Genomic DNA, 13,612 nt, shown 5'->3' on the forward strand with positions numbered 1-13,612 from the left:
GCAGTCAATGACTGATATATTCTAACGACATGACACTGAATAGAAATAATACATTTAATTGAAATAATTGACGTCAGACAGTAAATTGCTACAATTCACCACTGACACGTGACATAAGAAACGCTCCATCTTTTATTTATGACCTCCCCTCGACATCCATTTATTTCTTTTACATTTACAATTCGCACAGCCTTACTAAAACTAGTTTTGGAACGTTTCCTTTCCACAGAATTTAAACCAACATCACACTTTCACTTCTTGTAGCTCAGTTTAAATGACATGATGCCACACACATCTTTCTAACAAGAAATGTATGCCAGATAAAGACAATTCATTTTTAGGGAATTTAAGATTCACGTGGACACCAGAGGAAAGTCCTTGCATTCAATAACTCAAGTGGATTCGTCACTGACTAGAATTTTTATCACTGGCTTAACTTCCTGTTGCTGTGATACTCAATAGAATGCAGTGCACACCCACTTTTTCCTTTCATATGAATTGACTGAAAATTTGGCTCATGAAAAGGCAGGTCTGAGGAATTGGGTTCTGGTTTCAGGATGGTTTTAAGACTCTTCTTTTTAAGTCCACTGCTGACTCAAACATTATTAAAGTTAATTATTGATAACACAATAATTAGCAAAAAAACATTTGAAACTATCAAAAGAATTTATTTACACAACATGAGAACAGAAAAACATGCATTCTCCATTTTCATCGGGCGTCGAACACCACCACTGTGATCCCAAAAGTTAAGGAATGTCTGGGGAAACAAGGGAAATTACAAACCATACCATGCCATAGTCCTCTGCATGAATAGTATTGCTTTTATGCCTTATGCTGTGTAGCAGATTGGAGAAGACGTGTTGTCAGTCATTGGAACGCTGCACCATCACACATATAGTGAGCAGCAATAAAAACAGCATCAACTGGCCCATGTTTATCAATTATCAGAATCTGAATCCGAATCAGAATCAAATTTATTGCCATGGTCAGTGGGGAGCCCACCAACTCGGAAAGTGTTTTGGAATAAAGTGCTGACAGAATAAAATAAAATACAATAAAATAAAATAAAGGCTGTTCACAAATTCAACAGTCTGAGGGTCTGTTCTTTACAAACTGCTGAAACTCTCTGGGGTAGAGGTTTGGCACAAATAGAGGTGACTAGTTTATCAGCGACAGAAAAACACAAACACCAGCCAAGTTAGAGGAAATGGAGTAAAACATTCTAAAAGGATACATCTCTTTGTTCTCTTCTTGTACATGATCCTGTAGCCACATTCTCTGCATCGGATTGGATCTCGAGCCTTGATTTCATTTTCTGCATGGCATTCTGAAAAAAGATAAATGAGTCGTAAGTTTTACCAATTGCATTAACCATGATGTTAATGACCCCCTCAGTTAACAAAAAATGCATAAGATTAGAACTTCGGGCCACACCGAGAGGATTCATCTTAAACACAATATTAGTACATTAATAAGACATCGTAATGCATTTAAGAGCTTTATAGAAGACGCTCTGAATGTTTATAACAATGTATGACAACTTAGTCGACGGTTTTAAAAGTATTTTAAGTGGTGGACAAAACACATTCAGTCATTATAACAAGATTAAGTTCTGGAAATTATATTAAATTGGGTTAGACATCGTTTATTTGTTATTTATGAACGAGCAAACAGGAATTATGAACGCAAGCTCGTCACTTGTAATACTTTAATAAACCTTCACACTGTCTTTTATAAAGCCTTCTGAATGGACTAATATTATATTACCAATTAGACCTTTAACTTTCAATTTAATATCAGACCTCACCGTACTGACCAAGGCTCTCTAGTGTCTCTGAATTCTACAATATTAAAATAGACAATCTGATTAATGTAAAAAAAAACCGAGCTATTTTGTTGAAGCCATACGAGACAACATAGATATGGGGACGTGTACAAGATGCAGATGTGTCAATACGTTAACCCTCGGTCGCATATTTACAGTCAAAGCTTGTGACATGGCTTAAAGCAGAACTATACCTCCACAAATGTAGATCATGGGCATCTGCTTTGGTGGTTGAACGTCTTTCTGTTGCTCCATATCTGTTTCTGGAACACGACACGGAACACTGTTTACAGAAGATGCTGGCGAATACGACTGGACGTAAGCTATAGTATCGCAATCACAGGAAAGTTAAAAACATCAACGCAGGTATATTTTGTACTATTAATAAATTTTCGGTGTGTAAATGTACTATTGAAAACCACCTCACCGCGCTTTGCGAGTTAGCTGGTAGGGCTATCTTCCATGTGTTACAGCGCATGCGCAGTGTTTCCCTCACGTCGTTTGAGTAACGTGGGTTGTGATTGGCCAGAACGTCTTCATAGTTCATCATTCATCATTTGTTTCAGTAAAACAATGCCACAGATTAACATACTAGTAACATTAAAATTGAAAAATTGGTGCGTTTGTTGTTTGGAATTTTCTTTTTTTAAATAAGAGATACGTACAGTTAGATTGTTTTTTTGTTCCTCTGTTAGTTCCGCTCCAATCCAGCAGGGGGCGACTGCACAAGTGTGCCTCTGTCACCTGACCCGTCGCGGACTCATCTGGCCCTGCCTTCAGAGCGCTGGCAATGTTCACATTTCAACTTCCGTTCTCAAACAAGTACAACTAACCAATATCCAATTGAACTTTTGCTATTGGAGGAAATTCAGCATGGAATCCTCTGCGCCGAAGAGGTCGGTTCTTATTTTCCTGCCAGCGAAGGCGTTGTTTTGTTGCTTGCTTGTTTGCTAATGTAGCACTGGCAGTTGCAGTGTAGCTAATGCTAATTTTATTAACTTTTCCATTCGTTTGATCAGCTGTCTCAAATCACTTTAAATAGTCGATAGGCCAATATCATGCGTTTAATGAGCCGTAAAAAGTAACTACCGTACGTGAACTTTTTCATGTAGTTCGGAACCCCTCGTTGGGGAAAAACAATGACAATAATGTTGTCAGGAATATAATGCTAAACGACACAATCTCGTGATAGCAACGTTAATTTGTCTGTGGTGTTAACTCTACTATCGATTCCCCGTCGTTACGACGCATTTATTTAGAAAAGCTTGATTTAAAAACTCGTTCTTTTATCTACCAATTTATTTGCATCAACCTGGTGTAACTAATCTTTTAGCAAGCTGAAGAAGCTGAGTGAGGACAGCTTGACCAAGCAACCAGAGGAAGTGTTCGATGTTTTGGAGAAACTCGGTGAAGGGTAAGGAGATATGAGCTACTTTCATTTCCACAATGGTACAGTTTTGTAACAGCCTCTCTAAGAGACATTGAATTTCCATGTCCAGCTTTTGAGTATTGTGTATAAACTAGCGGATTCTGTTTCCTTTTTTTGAATGTAGCTCCTATGGCAGCGTGTTTAAAGCCATCCACAAGGAGTCTGGCCAAGTTGTGGCCATCAAGCAGGTTCCAGTGGAATCAGATCTGCAGGAGATCATCAAAGAGATTTCAATAATGCAACAGTGCGACAGGTTAGAAAAGAAAAGCTTGGTATTTTTTCTCTGTTCTGAGACCTGTCAGTATTGACAGGTAGCTCACCTAACTGTTTGCACCTTTCAATGAACTACTCTTTTTTTTTTTTTTCCCCAAACAGCCCATATGTTGTAAAGTACTACGGGAGCTACTTCAAGAATACTGACCTCTGGATTGTCATGGAGTACTGTGGAGCTGGCTCTGTCTCCGACATCATTCGCCTTCGCAACAAAACTGTAGGTGTTTATGCACGGCTATAGCCTGAGTTGTGTTGTATTCAAGTATCATTTTTTGGGTTAGACATCCTTTTTGGGGGGCTTTTGGGTTAGATTTTTTTACAAGGCTTCTATCTTCAAGGGGGTAAAATAAAATAAGTATTTTAATGCCTTGCGTGCTATTATTTTTTATCAGCTTAGATTGTAAAAAAAAACAAACAATACTGTCCTTCAGCTGACAGAAGATGAGATCGCCACAATTCTCAAGTCGACACTGAAGGGTCTGGAGTACCTCCACTTCATGAGGAAGATCCATCGGGACATCAAAGCCGGCAACATCCTCCTTAATACAGAGGGACACGCCAAGCTGGCTGACTTTGGCGTGGCAGGACAGTTAACGGTAAAATAAAATGTTTGCATTTAGTTTCAGCTAAGAATAAACTAACTGTTCATCTGCTCCGAAGGACACCATGGCAAAGAGAAACACTGTGATTGGCACGCCCTTTTGGATGGCCCCAGAGGTGATCCAGGAGATCGGCTACAATTGTGTGGCAGACATCTGGTCTCTAGGTATCACCTCCATAGAAATGGCAGAGGGCAAGCCACCATACGCAGACATTCATCCCATGAGAGTGAGTGGATTTAGGGAATATTTCACAAGGGTTAGTTGCAGCTGAGGCTTCAAATATTCATTCAATATTCTCTCTCTATAAGGCAATCTTCATGATCCCCACAAACCCACCGCCAACATTCAGGAAGCCAGAACTGTGGTCAGATGATTTCACTGATTTTGTAAAAAAGTGTTTGGTGAAGAATCCTGAGCAGCGAGCGACAGCCACACAGCTTTTACAGGTGAGAAGACAGGCATGAGACACTCCCCTTTCAGTGCACATGGCTGCTTTGTTGTTAGTTAACTGTGGTGAAACACTGTTGCTCTTGTTTCCCTCCAGCATCCATTCATCTGCCAGGCTAAGCCTGTCACAATCCTGAGAGACCTGATCACTGAAGCGATGGAGATGAAAGCGAAGCGACAGCAGGAGCAGCAGAGAGAGTTGGAGGAGGAGGATGACAATTCGGTAGATTTTCCTCAAATGACGGCATCAAGAATGCCCAAAACAAATGTCTTTGAGCTGTTTGTCTGGGATGTTGCAGGAGGAGGAGACGGAGGTTGATTCCCACACCATGGTGAAGTCTGGTTCCGAGGGTGCCGGTACAATGAGAGCTAACAGCACCATGAGTGACGGCGCACAGACCATGATCGAACATGGCAGCACCATGCTGGAGTCTGACCTGGGGACGATGGTCATTAACAGCGATGAAGAAGATGAGGAGGAGGACCAGGGTTCTATGAGGAGTAAGCACAACCAAAACCCATTGGGGGTTGATCCAGTTATTTAATGAGGGTCTTCCTCTACAGGACACGCCACTCCGCAGCTCCCCATTCGTCCTTCTTTTATGGACTACTTTGACAAGCAGGACTCCAACAAAGCAGCTCAGCTGCATGAGAACTACAACCACAACCAGCCCCAGGAGCAGCCCGGCTACCGCATCCAATCCAAGAACATCTTCCCTGACAACTGGAAGGTTCCCCAAGATGGAGACTTTGACTTTGTGAGTACCTTTTCTAAAGAGATCCACTCTGTGTACCTCTTGTTTTCCAAAGATGTTTAAGTCTGACTGATTCCTTGAAGCAAGATTGTGGTTTACCAAGAATAGGACTATAATAACTGGTTATTTAGCTTAAAGGTCATGAAAGCCACATGCTCTGTATCTGCCGCCAATGTAAACAACGTGGATGTTTCTATTTTTGCCTTCCAGTTAAAAAACCTGGATTTTGAGGAGCTCCAGATGCGCTTGAGTGCTTTAGACCCCATGATGGAGCGGGAGATCGAAGAGCTGCGGCAGCGGTACACAGCCAAGCGCCAGCCCATCCTGGACGCAATGGATGCCAAGAAGCGACGGCAGCAGAACTTCTGAAGCTGTGTCACCTTTAACCCTCTCCTCTCCACGTTCCAAAATCAGGTTCCTAAGCAAACTATGCTTCAGAGGCTTTGATCTCGCCTTTCCTGCACAAAAGCCGATTACATATACGATTCTCAAGTCAAATTGTGAATGTTCTTCCTCAGCGGATCCGCCTCTGCCAGTCCTCAGATGACAAGGAAACAAGCATTTTTCGATCCAGACCAGCCAGGAGTCTGAACACTGAGAGGATTGAAGCAGACCATGTATATAAGTGAACTAGTCTGCGGCAAAAGCAGCCAAGACCAAAGACAATCATGAGAATGCTGTTGACTCTGAGAATGCCTTAAAATATTTATACTAGCTTTGATAAAGAGCAACAACCACATGGTCTCAGTATCTCCCAGTGGACTGTTTACTCACAATCATGAACATCAACCTTCCTCGCTCCTCCAGGTTCTGTTCTAGTCTCACTCTGTACATATTGATCCAACATTCAGTAAACAAACATTCCAAATCGTTCTGACATTCATTTTAAGAGTTGGATCATCCAGATTTTTTGAGTGTGGAACCCACTCTTTTAAGTGGTTTAGTCTGAGACATATTGTAGGGGGTCCACTATCGATATCTCCATGTATTAATGAGGGATGTTTCAACTTATAAAAAAAATTCCTTGATTCCAAACACATGCAATGTTGACTGTTACACATGAATGTAGCAGGATTCTTTTACACAAGCTGCGCATTCAAAGCTAGGAAGTGCTTTTTTTAAGCTTGTATTCTTTTCACTCATTGACAGAAGCTTTGTTTTCAACTGTGCTACCATGAGGAGCAGTGAAGTTTGACTCTGAAAATGAGCCAAGTGTGACTCGACAGAAAGGGAGTGCTAGGTGGGGGGGGTGTACAGCTGAATGCTTTTGTGTGACAATGTTTTTAGTAACGTGTGCTACATTTACACATGTGAATGTGTGAGCTGCTACTGCTGAAGCAGTTGTTTTCACATGATACAACATGCTTGTAGCATGACCTTGAAAAGACCTAAAGCATTGTTGGAATGATGACATTCAAGCAAATAAGGAGTCTTACTGGTGTTAATGATGCAGCTGCTTCGGTGGATGTACTTGCGGTGGCGTTCCATTTGGTGTGCAAGCAGCCTCATCCTCTCAAGTCTGTGACTCAGTTTGTGAGTAGTGATATCAGAAGTCCAGATGCTTGTGCTCTTCAGCTCGCTGGATGGAAGCGCTAACACATGGCGCTACATCTTGCAGCTACCTGTGCTCATGCAATCGCAACTGTTCTGTTCACGATTGTCACCAAAGCTCAGATGGAACTAGCAAACAGCCCTGGCTCTCGTAGCATACATGCCAGAAACTGATGCGAAAGAAGCACCAGTGTTTACTATTGTGCATTTACTTGTGCTCATGTAAACAACACAATTCCTGGTGTTGGCATTCTTAGTTAATCAAAGTCGATCCTCCATTACATCACTGGTTCCCCTTGTAGCTTGTTCAACTTTGCATGTTCCTGTGAAGGCTTCAGTTTGTGCCTTACAAACTGAAGCTGTTATTATTTATTTAATATCTTTATTTCTCTGTGTGACATTTCTGTTGTTGATGCTGACATGGCTGGTTAGATTTCGCCTTGCCGTGGTGGTTCTTTTGTGTATTTTGGATTATGCATGTTTAAGACTTTTTTTCCGCTTAAGAAAATGTACAGGTATTAGAACAAATTTACATCCCAGATTTCCAACTCATTGCTATAATGACATGTTGAAGTTGCAAATCTGCCATTGTAGTTATACCCACTCATGTCATTCTTCCATTGACATATTCAATTCAGTAATAATATTGTTAATGGTTGAGCATTAAGAGACGAATGTTCTTCTTCATATTTAAACCAGTTAATTTATTTTTGCTTGTTATACTTTATATTGTGAATCACTTAATAAAAGTTACTTTTAACCTGGCAATTTTTTGTTTTGGACGGTTGTATGCGATGTCATAAAATATAGTTAAGCAATTCGCTTAAAAATGACAATGATCAAAGTAAATCTAACTGTGAATTTTAAGTTGAGTATTCTATCCAAATTTCAGGAAAAAATCAGTACACGCTACAAGTGGAGTCATTTTGTAAATGGTAATTGTAAGACAATACACGTAATATTTCTTTTTTTCTAACAAAACTTCTTTGGTGCTAATCACGTGGTTCAACTCAATCACACATTATACCGTAAATATCATTATAAACGTCTCATTAAATGTTCGGCTTCGTGGTGTAGCGCTCAGCAGGTTGTGACTGCGCATTCACTGATTCATTTCGAGGAAAGCAAATCACTTGATGTGGAAAACGTTTCTCAACTTTCGAGAGCTCGCGGTGAAGAAAGTATAGTGCGCCTGTTGTGACACATTACGGTACTTACTGCCCCACTACACAGGAGCACGCGGCGCTTGACTACCAGCTGTTGTGAAGCTGAAACAAGTTGGCGAAGATGTCTGCGCTCCAGAGAAAGATCATCAACACTAGCGCAGCTCCTGGGGCCATCGGCCCATACAGGTAGGAGTACAGGTACAGATGTTGGTGAATGGAGGGAGCAAGGAAGACGAGTGGTATTTACTCAGAGGCGGGTTTTAGTGGACCATGGACCTGATTTAACGGTCAGAGTTTAACCTTCGCTGCAGCAAGTGACTCGGGTCACTTTGGTGTCTTCACATCGAAATGGCTGCTCTCCGTCGACAGATCACTTACACGCCCAAAGCCCCGGTCAGGCAGGGGATATACAGGTAAATTCAAGGCAAGGGAAACATTTGCCTTTTCTTTCTTCACATTGTGCTTAACCTTTCTCTCGTGTTGGGGTTGTATTTTAAATACTTAAGTTGTTTGTGTTCATTCCATCTGAATTGATCAGGAACCAATGTTCTGCAAAATAATGCTGCAAAGTAATGAAGAGAAATCTTTTTTGACTTAACAGTAAAGTTATGTGGTTGAAACAACGACCTTTGTGATGTTATATAAATGAGATTACAAAGCCAATATTGGAACTGAAATCAGAAGTGCAATGCCAGCGAACACGTTGACAGCCAGCTCATCTCTGAATCATGTGACCCACAGGGGCTCCTCAGTTTGCCTTGTTTTCCTGCACCCCTGCTCAAAAACAAACCTCTAAAGTCCACGTCAAATATCAACCAAGATGACTCGCGGCTTTACAATGATCCTGGTTCTGACCTGGGTATTTTTGCTGAAAATGAGGAAGTGGAAACAGAGGCGTAGCCATGCGGAACAGTTGGTGTCTGAGGAGGAAGATGTGGGGTGTCATCCTGCAGACACATTTGCTGTGGAGCTGCTTCTGCTTACTTTCTAGTCTAAAAAAAAAAGCAGAGATCTGTTGCACTACAACTGTCAACATGCTCATGTTCAAATGTGTTCAAGACCCCTGGAATCACATGACTCACTGGTACAAGAGCCATTAAATACAGTTCAGAGTTTTCAAGAGTCATGAGATTCATAGCTACCCGAGCAAGATTGCATAATCAGGGATGTGTGGGAGCCACCGAGGTCCAGAGGTGACAGTGATTGACATCTTTTCTGTTTCCAAGGGAAAGGCCCCTTAGATGCTCAGTCATACAGGGAAGGATGACGTACAAATGTGGGCAGCCTGTGATGCCTGAAATCTACAGAAGCGCTGTGATAGCCTGGTGACAAACCTTTGATTTATTTACCAGCTTGCCTTCAGGTTTGTGTTACCATTTCTAACTTTGTTAATGGTAGGGTATACTGACAAAAAAAACAGACCAGAGATCCCTGCCAAAATCACTGCAACCAGTAGTTTTGTAGTACCCAAGAGTTGAGAAACAAGCAGTGGATGGGTGGTAACTGACAGTAAACACAAGAGGAAGGTCCATGGAGGATTTTTTTGGAGCAACTAGGGGAGAGTCTTGAGCTGACCAATCAGATTTTAGGGGCGGAGTCACGTAACCTTGCCTAGTCTATGAAGTAATCATCAATAATAAAAATAATATATATTTACATCGTGGTCATGCAATTTATGTCTAATGACAGTTATTGTCCTGCTAAGGGATTAAGTAGACAAAACATATTTTTCACCATAGTGCACAAACATTATTTTGCATTCACTTTTTTTTTAAGTGAGCTCACCTCATAAATCATTATTTAGAGCAACCACATTTACCTGAATCTAGACTGATCTCAATGTCCACACAATCATGGCCCTGAAAGATTAAATTATAAATTGTATCTGTTGTAAGTCAATCATTTATTTCGGTTCAGTGGTGTTCGGAAGTGGGCTTCGGATGTCCGTCCAATATCCAACTATTTTCACCAATGTGTCTCGCCGAGGCGCCAGCAGAGTTGGAGACCTGCATGTGTTGATATGTGAACAAAGGCAGACGACCGCATCAGAGAACCTATGAGGACCACTCCATCTAATAAAATATGGATCAGGGATCCAAACACTCAGAGTCGACAAGTGTCATTATTAAAGGTTCCCTTTATTATAAATAAGTTTTAAACTACGATCGTGAACCAAAGTCCACCACACTTTCCACAGCTGTCACACGCCGCGGAGCTGGAGAGCGTGGCGCGCCATCACAGTCTCGTCATATCCACGTGTGCAAGTCCAAAGCTGGGAGTGTATCACGTGTTTATGGAATTTATCGTGAGATGCAGAATTGTCATCACAGATTGTGTTTGGCGGTATATCGTGTACGATATGTTATCGCCCATCCCTAATTACAACCAAACAGAAGATGGTTCATTCCTGTTATTTCTTATATCAGTAAATAATAATAACACTTTAGGACAAGTCCAGCTTTTCATATGTTCAATCTCTCACTTCATCTAGTACCATTTTAAATCATCATCTCTTCTCTTTATTCTCATGCCCAGCCAGGCGGTGGTGGTCGACAGAACCATGTACATCTCTGGTCAGCTCGGTCTGGATGTCGCCTCTGGTCAGCTGGTTGATGGAGGTGTGCAGGCTCAGGCCAAGCAGGTGAGCGCATCACAAAACACCCTGCATGCCACATGACTGTGGCACGCAGCCTCCTCTCGTGGCCAAGTTGCACAGTGCACAGTTTTTTTTTACAAGCCAAAAAAAAAGATGTTCATTAATGTCACACAGCCTGTTTTTGTCTTCTTTTCCTTTATACATTTCATATGGGACGCCACTTAGTTTGTCTTCAGAGTTTTACACAGTTTCATTCATTAAATCTGAAGAAATTGTCAATACACTATTAAAAGGTGTTTCTCAATATCCGGACAACAGTAAGCACCACTTTGCTCAGTTAGATGACCAAGATTACCCCGTCATTGTTAGAATTGGATGTTCATTTGCAGGCTCTCATTAACATGGGGGAAATCCTCAAAGCTGCTGGCTGCAACTACAGTAACGGTGAGAGAAACATTGGTTTGCTTGCATCCGAACCTGCCTGACTGAGGTGAAGCCTTGTTTCAGTGGTGAAGACGACGGTGCTGTTGGCTGACATTAACGACTTCAACAGCGTGAATGAAGTGTACAAGACATGTGAGTGCTCTTGTGTTCCAAATGCTCTGTCGCTTCCAGTCCTGTTACAGCACTGACTGTTCTGCCAGAGTCAGGGAAAGTTTCATCTGGAGTTATGGGCTGAGCCGTCCTTAGTACATGGGGTTTCGTTGTCGAAAAGAGAGGTTGTGTTACATCTGTGTGTCTGCATCCTGGTGTCCACTTACACCCGTCACCGCAGCTTCCATTACCTCTGTTTGTTGTGAAAAATGGAGGGAAACGCTGTTGTGATGATTTGCTTTTGATTCCCTCCTCTTCAGATCAACAGCAAACTATTTAAAATGATCTTTCGTCGTTGGTAATAACTTCAGCAGAATGTTTTGGTTAATTCTGACACAAAAAAATAAACAGTTTTCAGCAGCAACTTCCCGGCCCGCGCTGCCTACCAAGTGGCTGCTCTTCCCAGAGTGAGTGACTCATTTGTGTTTTGTCTCGCACAAAGATCATGAGAAGACTGAGTTCTCTGGTTCCTTCTTGTCCCTTCAGGGTGGCCTGGTGGAAATAGAGGCAGTTGCAGTGGTGGGTCCGTTGTCCGATTCCTGACTAGCCGCCCCGATCTCCAACAAGCTGTAGTCTGCTGAGTTTGGTTCCACTCTGCTGCTGGAGGTGTCGCCTCCTCGAGTCAGATGTCTCACGTTTTCCACACTAAAACCCTTTGCTTTTTAAACTTCCGTGTTCCAAAAACATTAAAAACACTGATGATACGTCATTCAGCTTGCCCTTCTTCACAAACCAATGCAAGTCCGCTTACCTCAGTGCTGCCCCCTGGAGGGTGATTGATAGGTTGCATTGTTGATACCATGAAAATTTGACATTGCATGGACATGGCCTCCTGTCAGAGATTGTTGATGTCTGTGTGAGTTATTAATCGCCTCGCGAAGATATTTCAGTATGTCGAAACTCAACTGAACCCTTGTCTGTACATACAGTATGCATCTGGATTTCATTTTTTACTGTACAATTATTTATGTCTTCAGTTGGAAGTCATCAAAATCTCACTTGGCAGCGGTGGGATTCGAACCCACGCCCCCGAAGAGACTGGAGCCTTAATCCAGCGCCTTAGACCGCTCGGCCACGCTACCGATATATTATCTTTCCACGCAGAATTGGATAGACTCCGTCCTCACTAAGAGAGAGACTGAAAGACTTACAAGGGATGCTTCTTCAGATGCAGCGGTATGATCTGAATGTAACATACACACCAGGCAAACACAAGTTTACACTTTCAAGCAATAAGTGGGAACAGTCACCACATCAGTGAAAACCCCATTGACGAAAGAGTTGTCTATGCTCTGGAAGCCACAGATGCTCTCAGTCAGGAAATGCTCACCCGATTGAACAGCAGCAGACAGCGTGTGACAAGCTGTGTGTGAAAAACATGTGAAAGGTTGGCCGAGGAAAAAGACAGGAAGCTACGCAGCTACTGGCCAGTGAGGCACAACATCCGCATGGAGGATGACATTGTCATGATCGGAGACGAAATCATAATACCAGAGGGTTTCAGGAGCGGAATTCTGAAGAAACTGCAACTTGCCCAACAAGGAGTGCAGTGCACAAAGGCCAGAGCAAGAAAGACCTTAGTTATGGCACGAGACATAGAGACAATGGTGGAGAAGTGTGCACAGTGCCAACAGTTTTAGTCTAAACAACAAGCTGAACCTCTCATACCACATCAGGTTCCAGAGCTGCCATGGCTGAAAATAGTAGCCAAAATCTTTGAGATACAAGGTCAGTCATACCTGCTGTTAGTAGATAGATAGATAGACCGCTCGGCCACGCTACCGATATGCCGAGGTACCTCAGTTCTTGACCACAATCCGTTCCAGACGGCCGTTCGAGAAGTGAATTGTTCGAAATCTGAAGTGTTCGAAATCTGAATCGACTTTTCCCATTACAATGTATGGAAAAAGAAATAATGCGTTCCAAGCCTTAAAATAGGCTTTTGTAGGAGTGAATGCAGAGTGTCTGCTGCAGGTGCGCTGTTCGTGGCCAATTGCATTTCTCCTTTTTCAACATCCGCCACCAATCGCTGTCCCTGCTCTCTAAGCTGCTACATAATTTGACCAATCAGGAGCGAGCAGAGGACGCAACAAAGTGGTAAAGCGACATCTTACGTCAAGGGAGGCGGACACATTCATTACTGTACGGAGCTCTCGTCGTCAGAAGTTAAGCAACATGGCATTTACTCATTCATGGCAGGATGATAATGCATAAAAATAACTTAACAGTTCAACTATGCCGTATGACATGAGTTAATATCACTTATGTGGTAACGCTGTCAAGATAAGGTGGTGTTTTCATTGAGCCAACGCTGGGTTGCCAGTGAGAGTGTTGTTGACTTGTGACTTCATATCAAAACGCCCCCGAATAG

General features: G+C 42.3%; 3 protein-coding genes and 1 non-coding gene across 5 annotated transcripts; 2 read left to right on the forward strand and 2 right to left on the reverse strand.

Annotated features, from left to right (window-relative positions):
• Window positions 1-231: 231 nt before the first annotated feature.
• polr2k (RNA polymerase II, I and III subunit K) lies at window positions 232-2,334 on the reverse strand. Its single transcript, XM_053862046.1, has 4 exons — window positions 2,256-2,334; window positions 2,023-2,091; window positions 1,238-1,330; window positions 232-734 (listed from the first exon to the last, which is right to left on the reverse strand). Exons 2-4 carry the CDS (start codon window positions 2,081-2,083, stop codon window positions 712-714), a joined length of 177 nt encoding a protein of 58 aa, XP_053718021.1. The 5' UTR covers window positions 2,084-2,091; window positions 2,256-2,334; the 3' UTR covers window positions 232-711.
• A 243-nt stretch (window positions 2,335-2,577) lies between these two features.
• Window positions 2,578-7,645, forward strand: stk3 (serine/threonine kinase 3 (STE20 homolog, yeast)). The gene is made up of 12 exons (XM_053862126.1): window positions 2,578-2,724; window positions 3,162-3,242; window positions 3,382-3,510; window positions 3,633-3,747; window positions 3,962-4,126; window positions 4,191-4,358; window positions 4,441-4,578; window positions 4,677-4,802; window positions 4,879-5,080; window positions 5,144-5,337; window positions 5,545-5,748; window positions 5,853-7,645. The coding sequence occupies exons 1-11, from the start codon at window positions 2,702-2,704 to the stop codon at window positions 5,701-5,703; spliced, it is 1,500 nt and encodes a 499-aa protein (XP_053718101.1). The 5' UTR covers window positions 2,578-2,701; the 3' UTR covers window positions 5,704-5,748; window positions 5,853-7,645.
• Window positions 7,646-8,098: 453 nt separating this feature from the next.
• On the forward strand, window positions 8,099-11,943 carry rida (reactive intermediate imine deaminase A homolog). 2 transcript variants are annotated; one of them, XM_053862732.1, is made up of 6 exons: window positions 8,099-8,237; window positions 10,587-10,692; window positions 11,037-11,091; window positions 11,155-11,223; window positions 11,593-11,648; window positions 11,728-11,943. In XM_053862732.1, exons 1-6 carry the CDS (start codon window positions 8,173-8,175, stop codon window positions 11,782-11,784), a joined length of 408 nt encoding a protein of 135 aa, XP_053718707.1. In that variant the 5' UTR covers window positions 8,099-8,172; the 3' UTR covers window positions 11,785-11,943. The 2 variants fall into 2 exon arrangements, with proteins under 2 accessions (XP_053718707.1, XP_053718708.1); XM_053862733.1 differs by lacking the exon at window positions 8,099-8,237 and adding an exon at window positions 8,293-8,464.
• Window positions 11,944-12,241: 298 nt separating this feature from the next.
• trnal-aag (transfer RNA leucine (anticodon AAG)) lies at window positions 12,242-12,323 on the reverse strand. The gene has a single exon. It is a non-coding gene; the product is annotated as a tRNA-Leu (tRNA).
• Window positions 12,324-13,612: the final 1,289 nt, after the last annotated feature.

Source organism: Synchiropus splendidus, chromosome 4, assembly GCF_027744825.2.
Source record: "Synchiropus splendidus isolate RoL2022-P1 chromosome 4, RoL_Sspl_1.0, whole genome shotgun sequence".
Classification (NCBI taxonomy): Eukaryota; Metazoa; Chordata; class Actinopteri; order Syngnathiformes; family Callionymidae; genus Synchiropus; species Synchiropus splendidus.

Bases quoted from the DNA above. Each gene is read 5' to 3' on its own strand.
- polr2k (XM_053862046.1), bottom strand. From the start codon at position 2,083: ATGGAGCAACAGAAAGACGTTCAACCACCAAAGCAGATGCCCATGATC. The intron at 1,331-2,022 runs GTATAGTTCTGC...ATCTTTTTTCAG, and splicing joins CATGATCTACATTTGTGGAG to AATGCCATGCAGAAAATGAA. The intron at 735-1,237 runs GTATCCTTTTAG...TTGGGATCACAG, and splicing joins CAAGAAGAGAACAAAGAGAT to TGGTGGTGTTCGACGCCCGA.
- stk3 (XM_053862126.1), top strand. From the start codon at position 2,702: ATGGAATCCTCTGCGCCGAAGAG. The intron at 2,725-3,161 runs GTCGGTTCTTAT...CTAATCTTTTAG, and splicing joins GAATCCTCTGCGCCGAAGAG to CAAGCTGAAGAAGCTGAGTG. The intron at 4,127-4,190 runs GTAAAATAAAAT...TCTGCTCCGAAG, and splicing joins GCGTGGCAGGACAGTTAACG to GACACCATGGCAAAGAGAAA.
- rida (XM_053862732.1), top strand. From the start codon at position 8,173: ATGTCTGCGCTCCAGAGAAAGATCATCAACACTAGCGCAGCTCCTGGG. The intron at 10,693-11,036 runs GTGAGCGCATCA...GTTCATTTGCAG, and splicing joins TGCAGGCTCAGGCCAAGCAG to GCTCTCATTAACATGGGGGA. The intron at 11,224-11,592 runs GTGAGTGCTCTT...AAAAATAAACAG, and splicing joins GAATGAAGTGTACAAGACAT to TTTTCAGCAGCAACTTCCCG.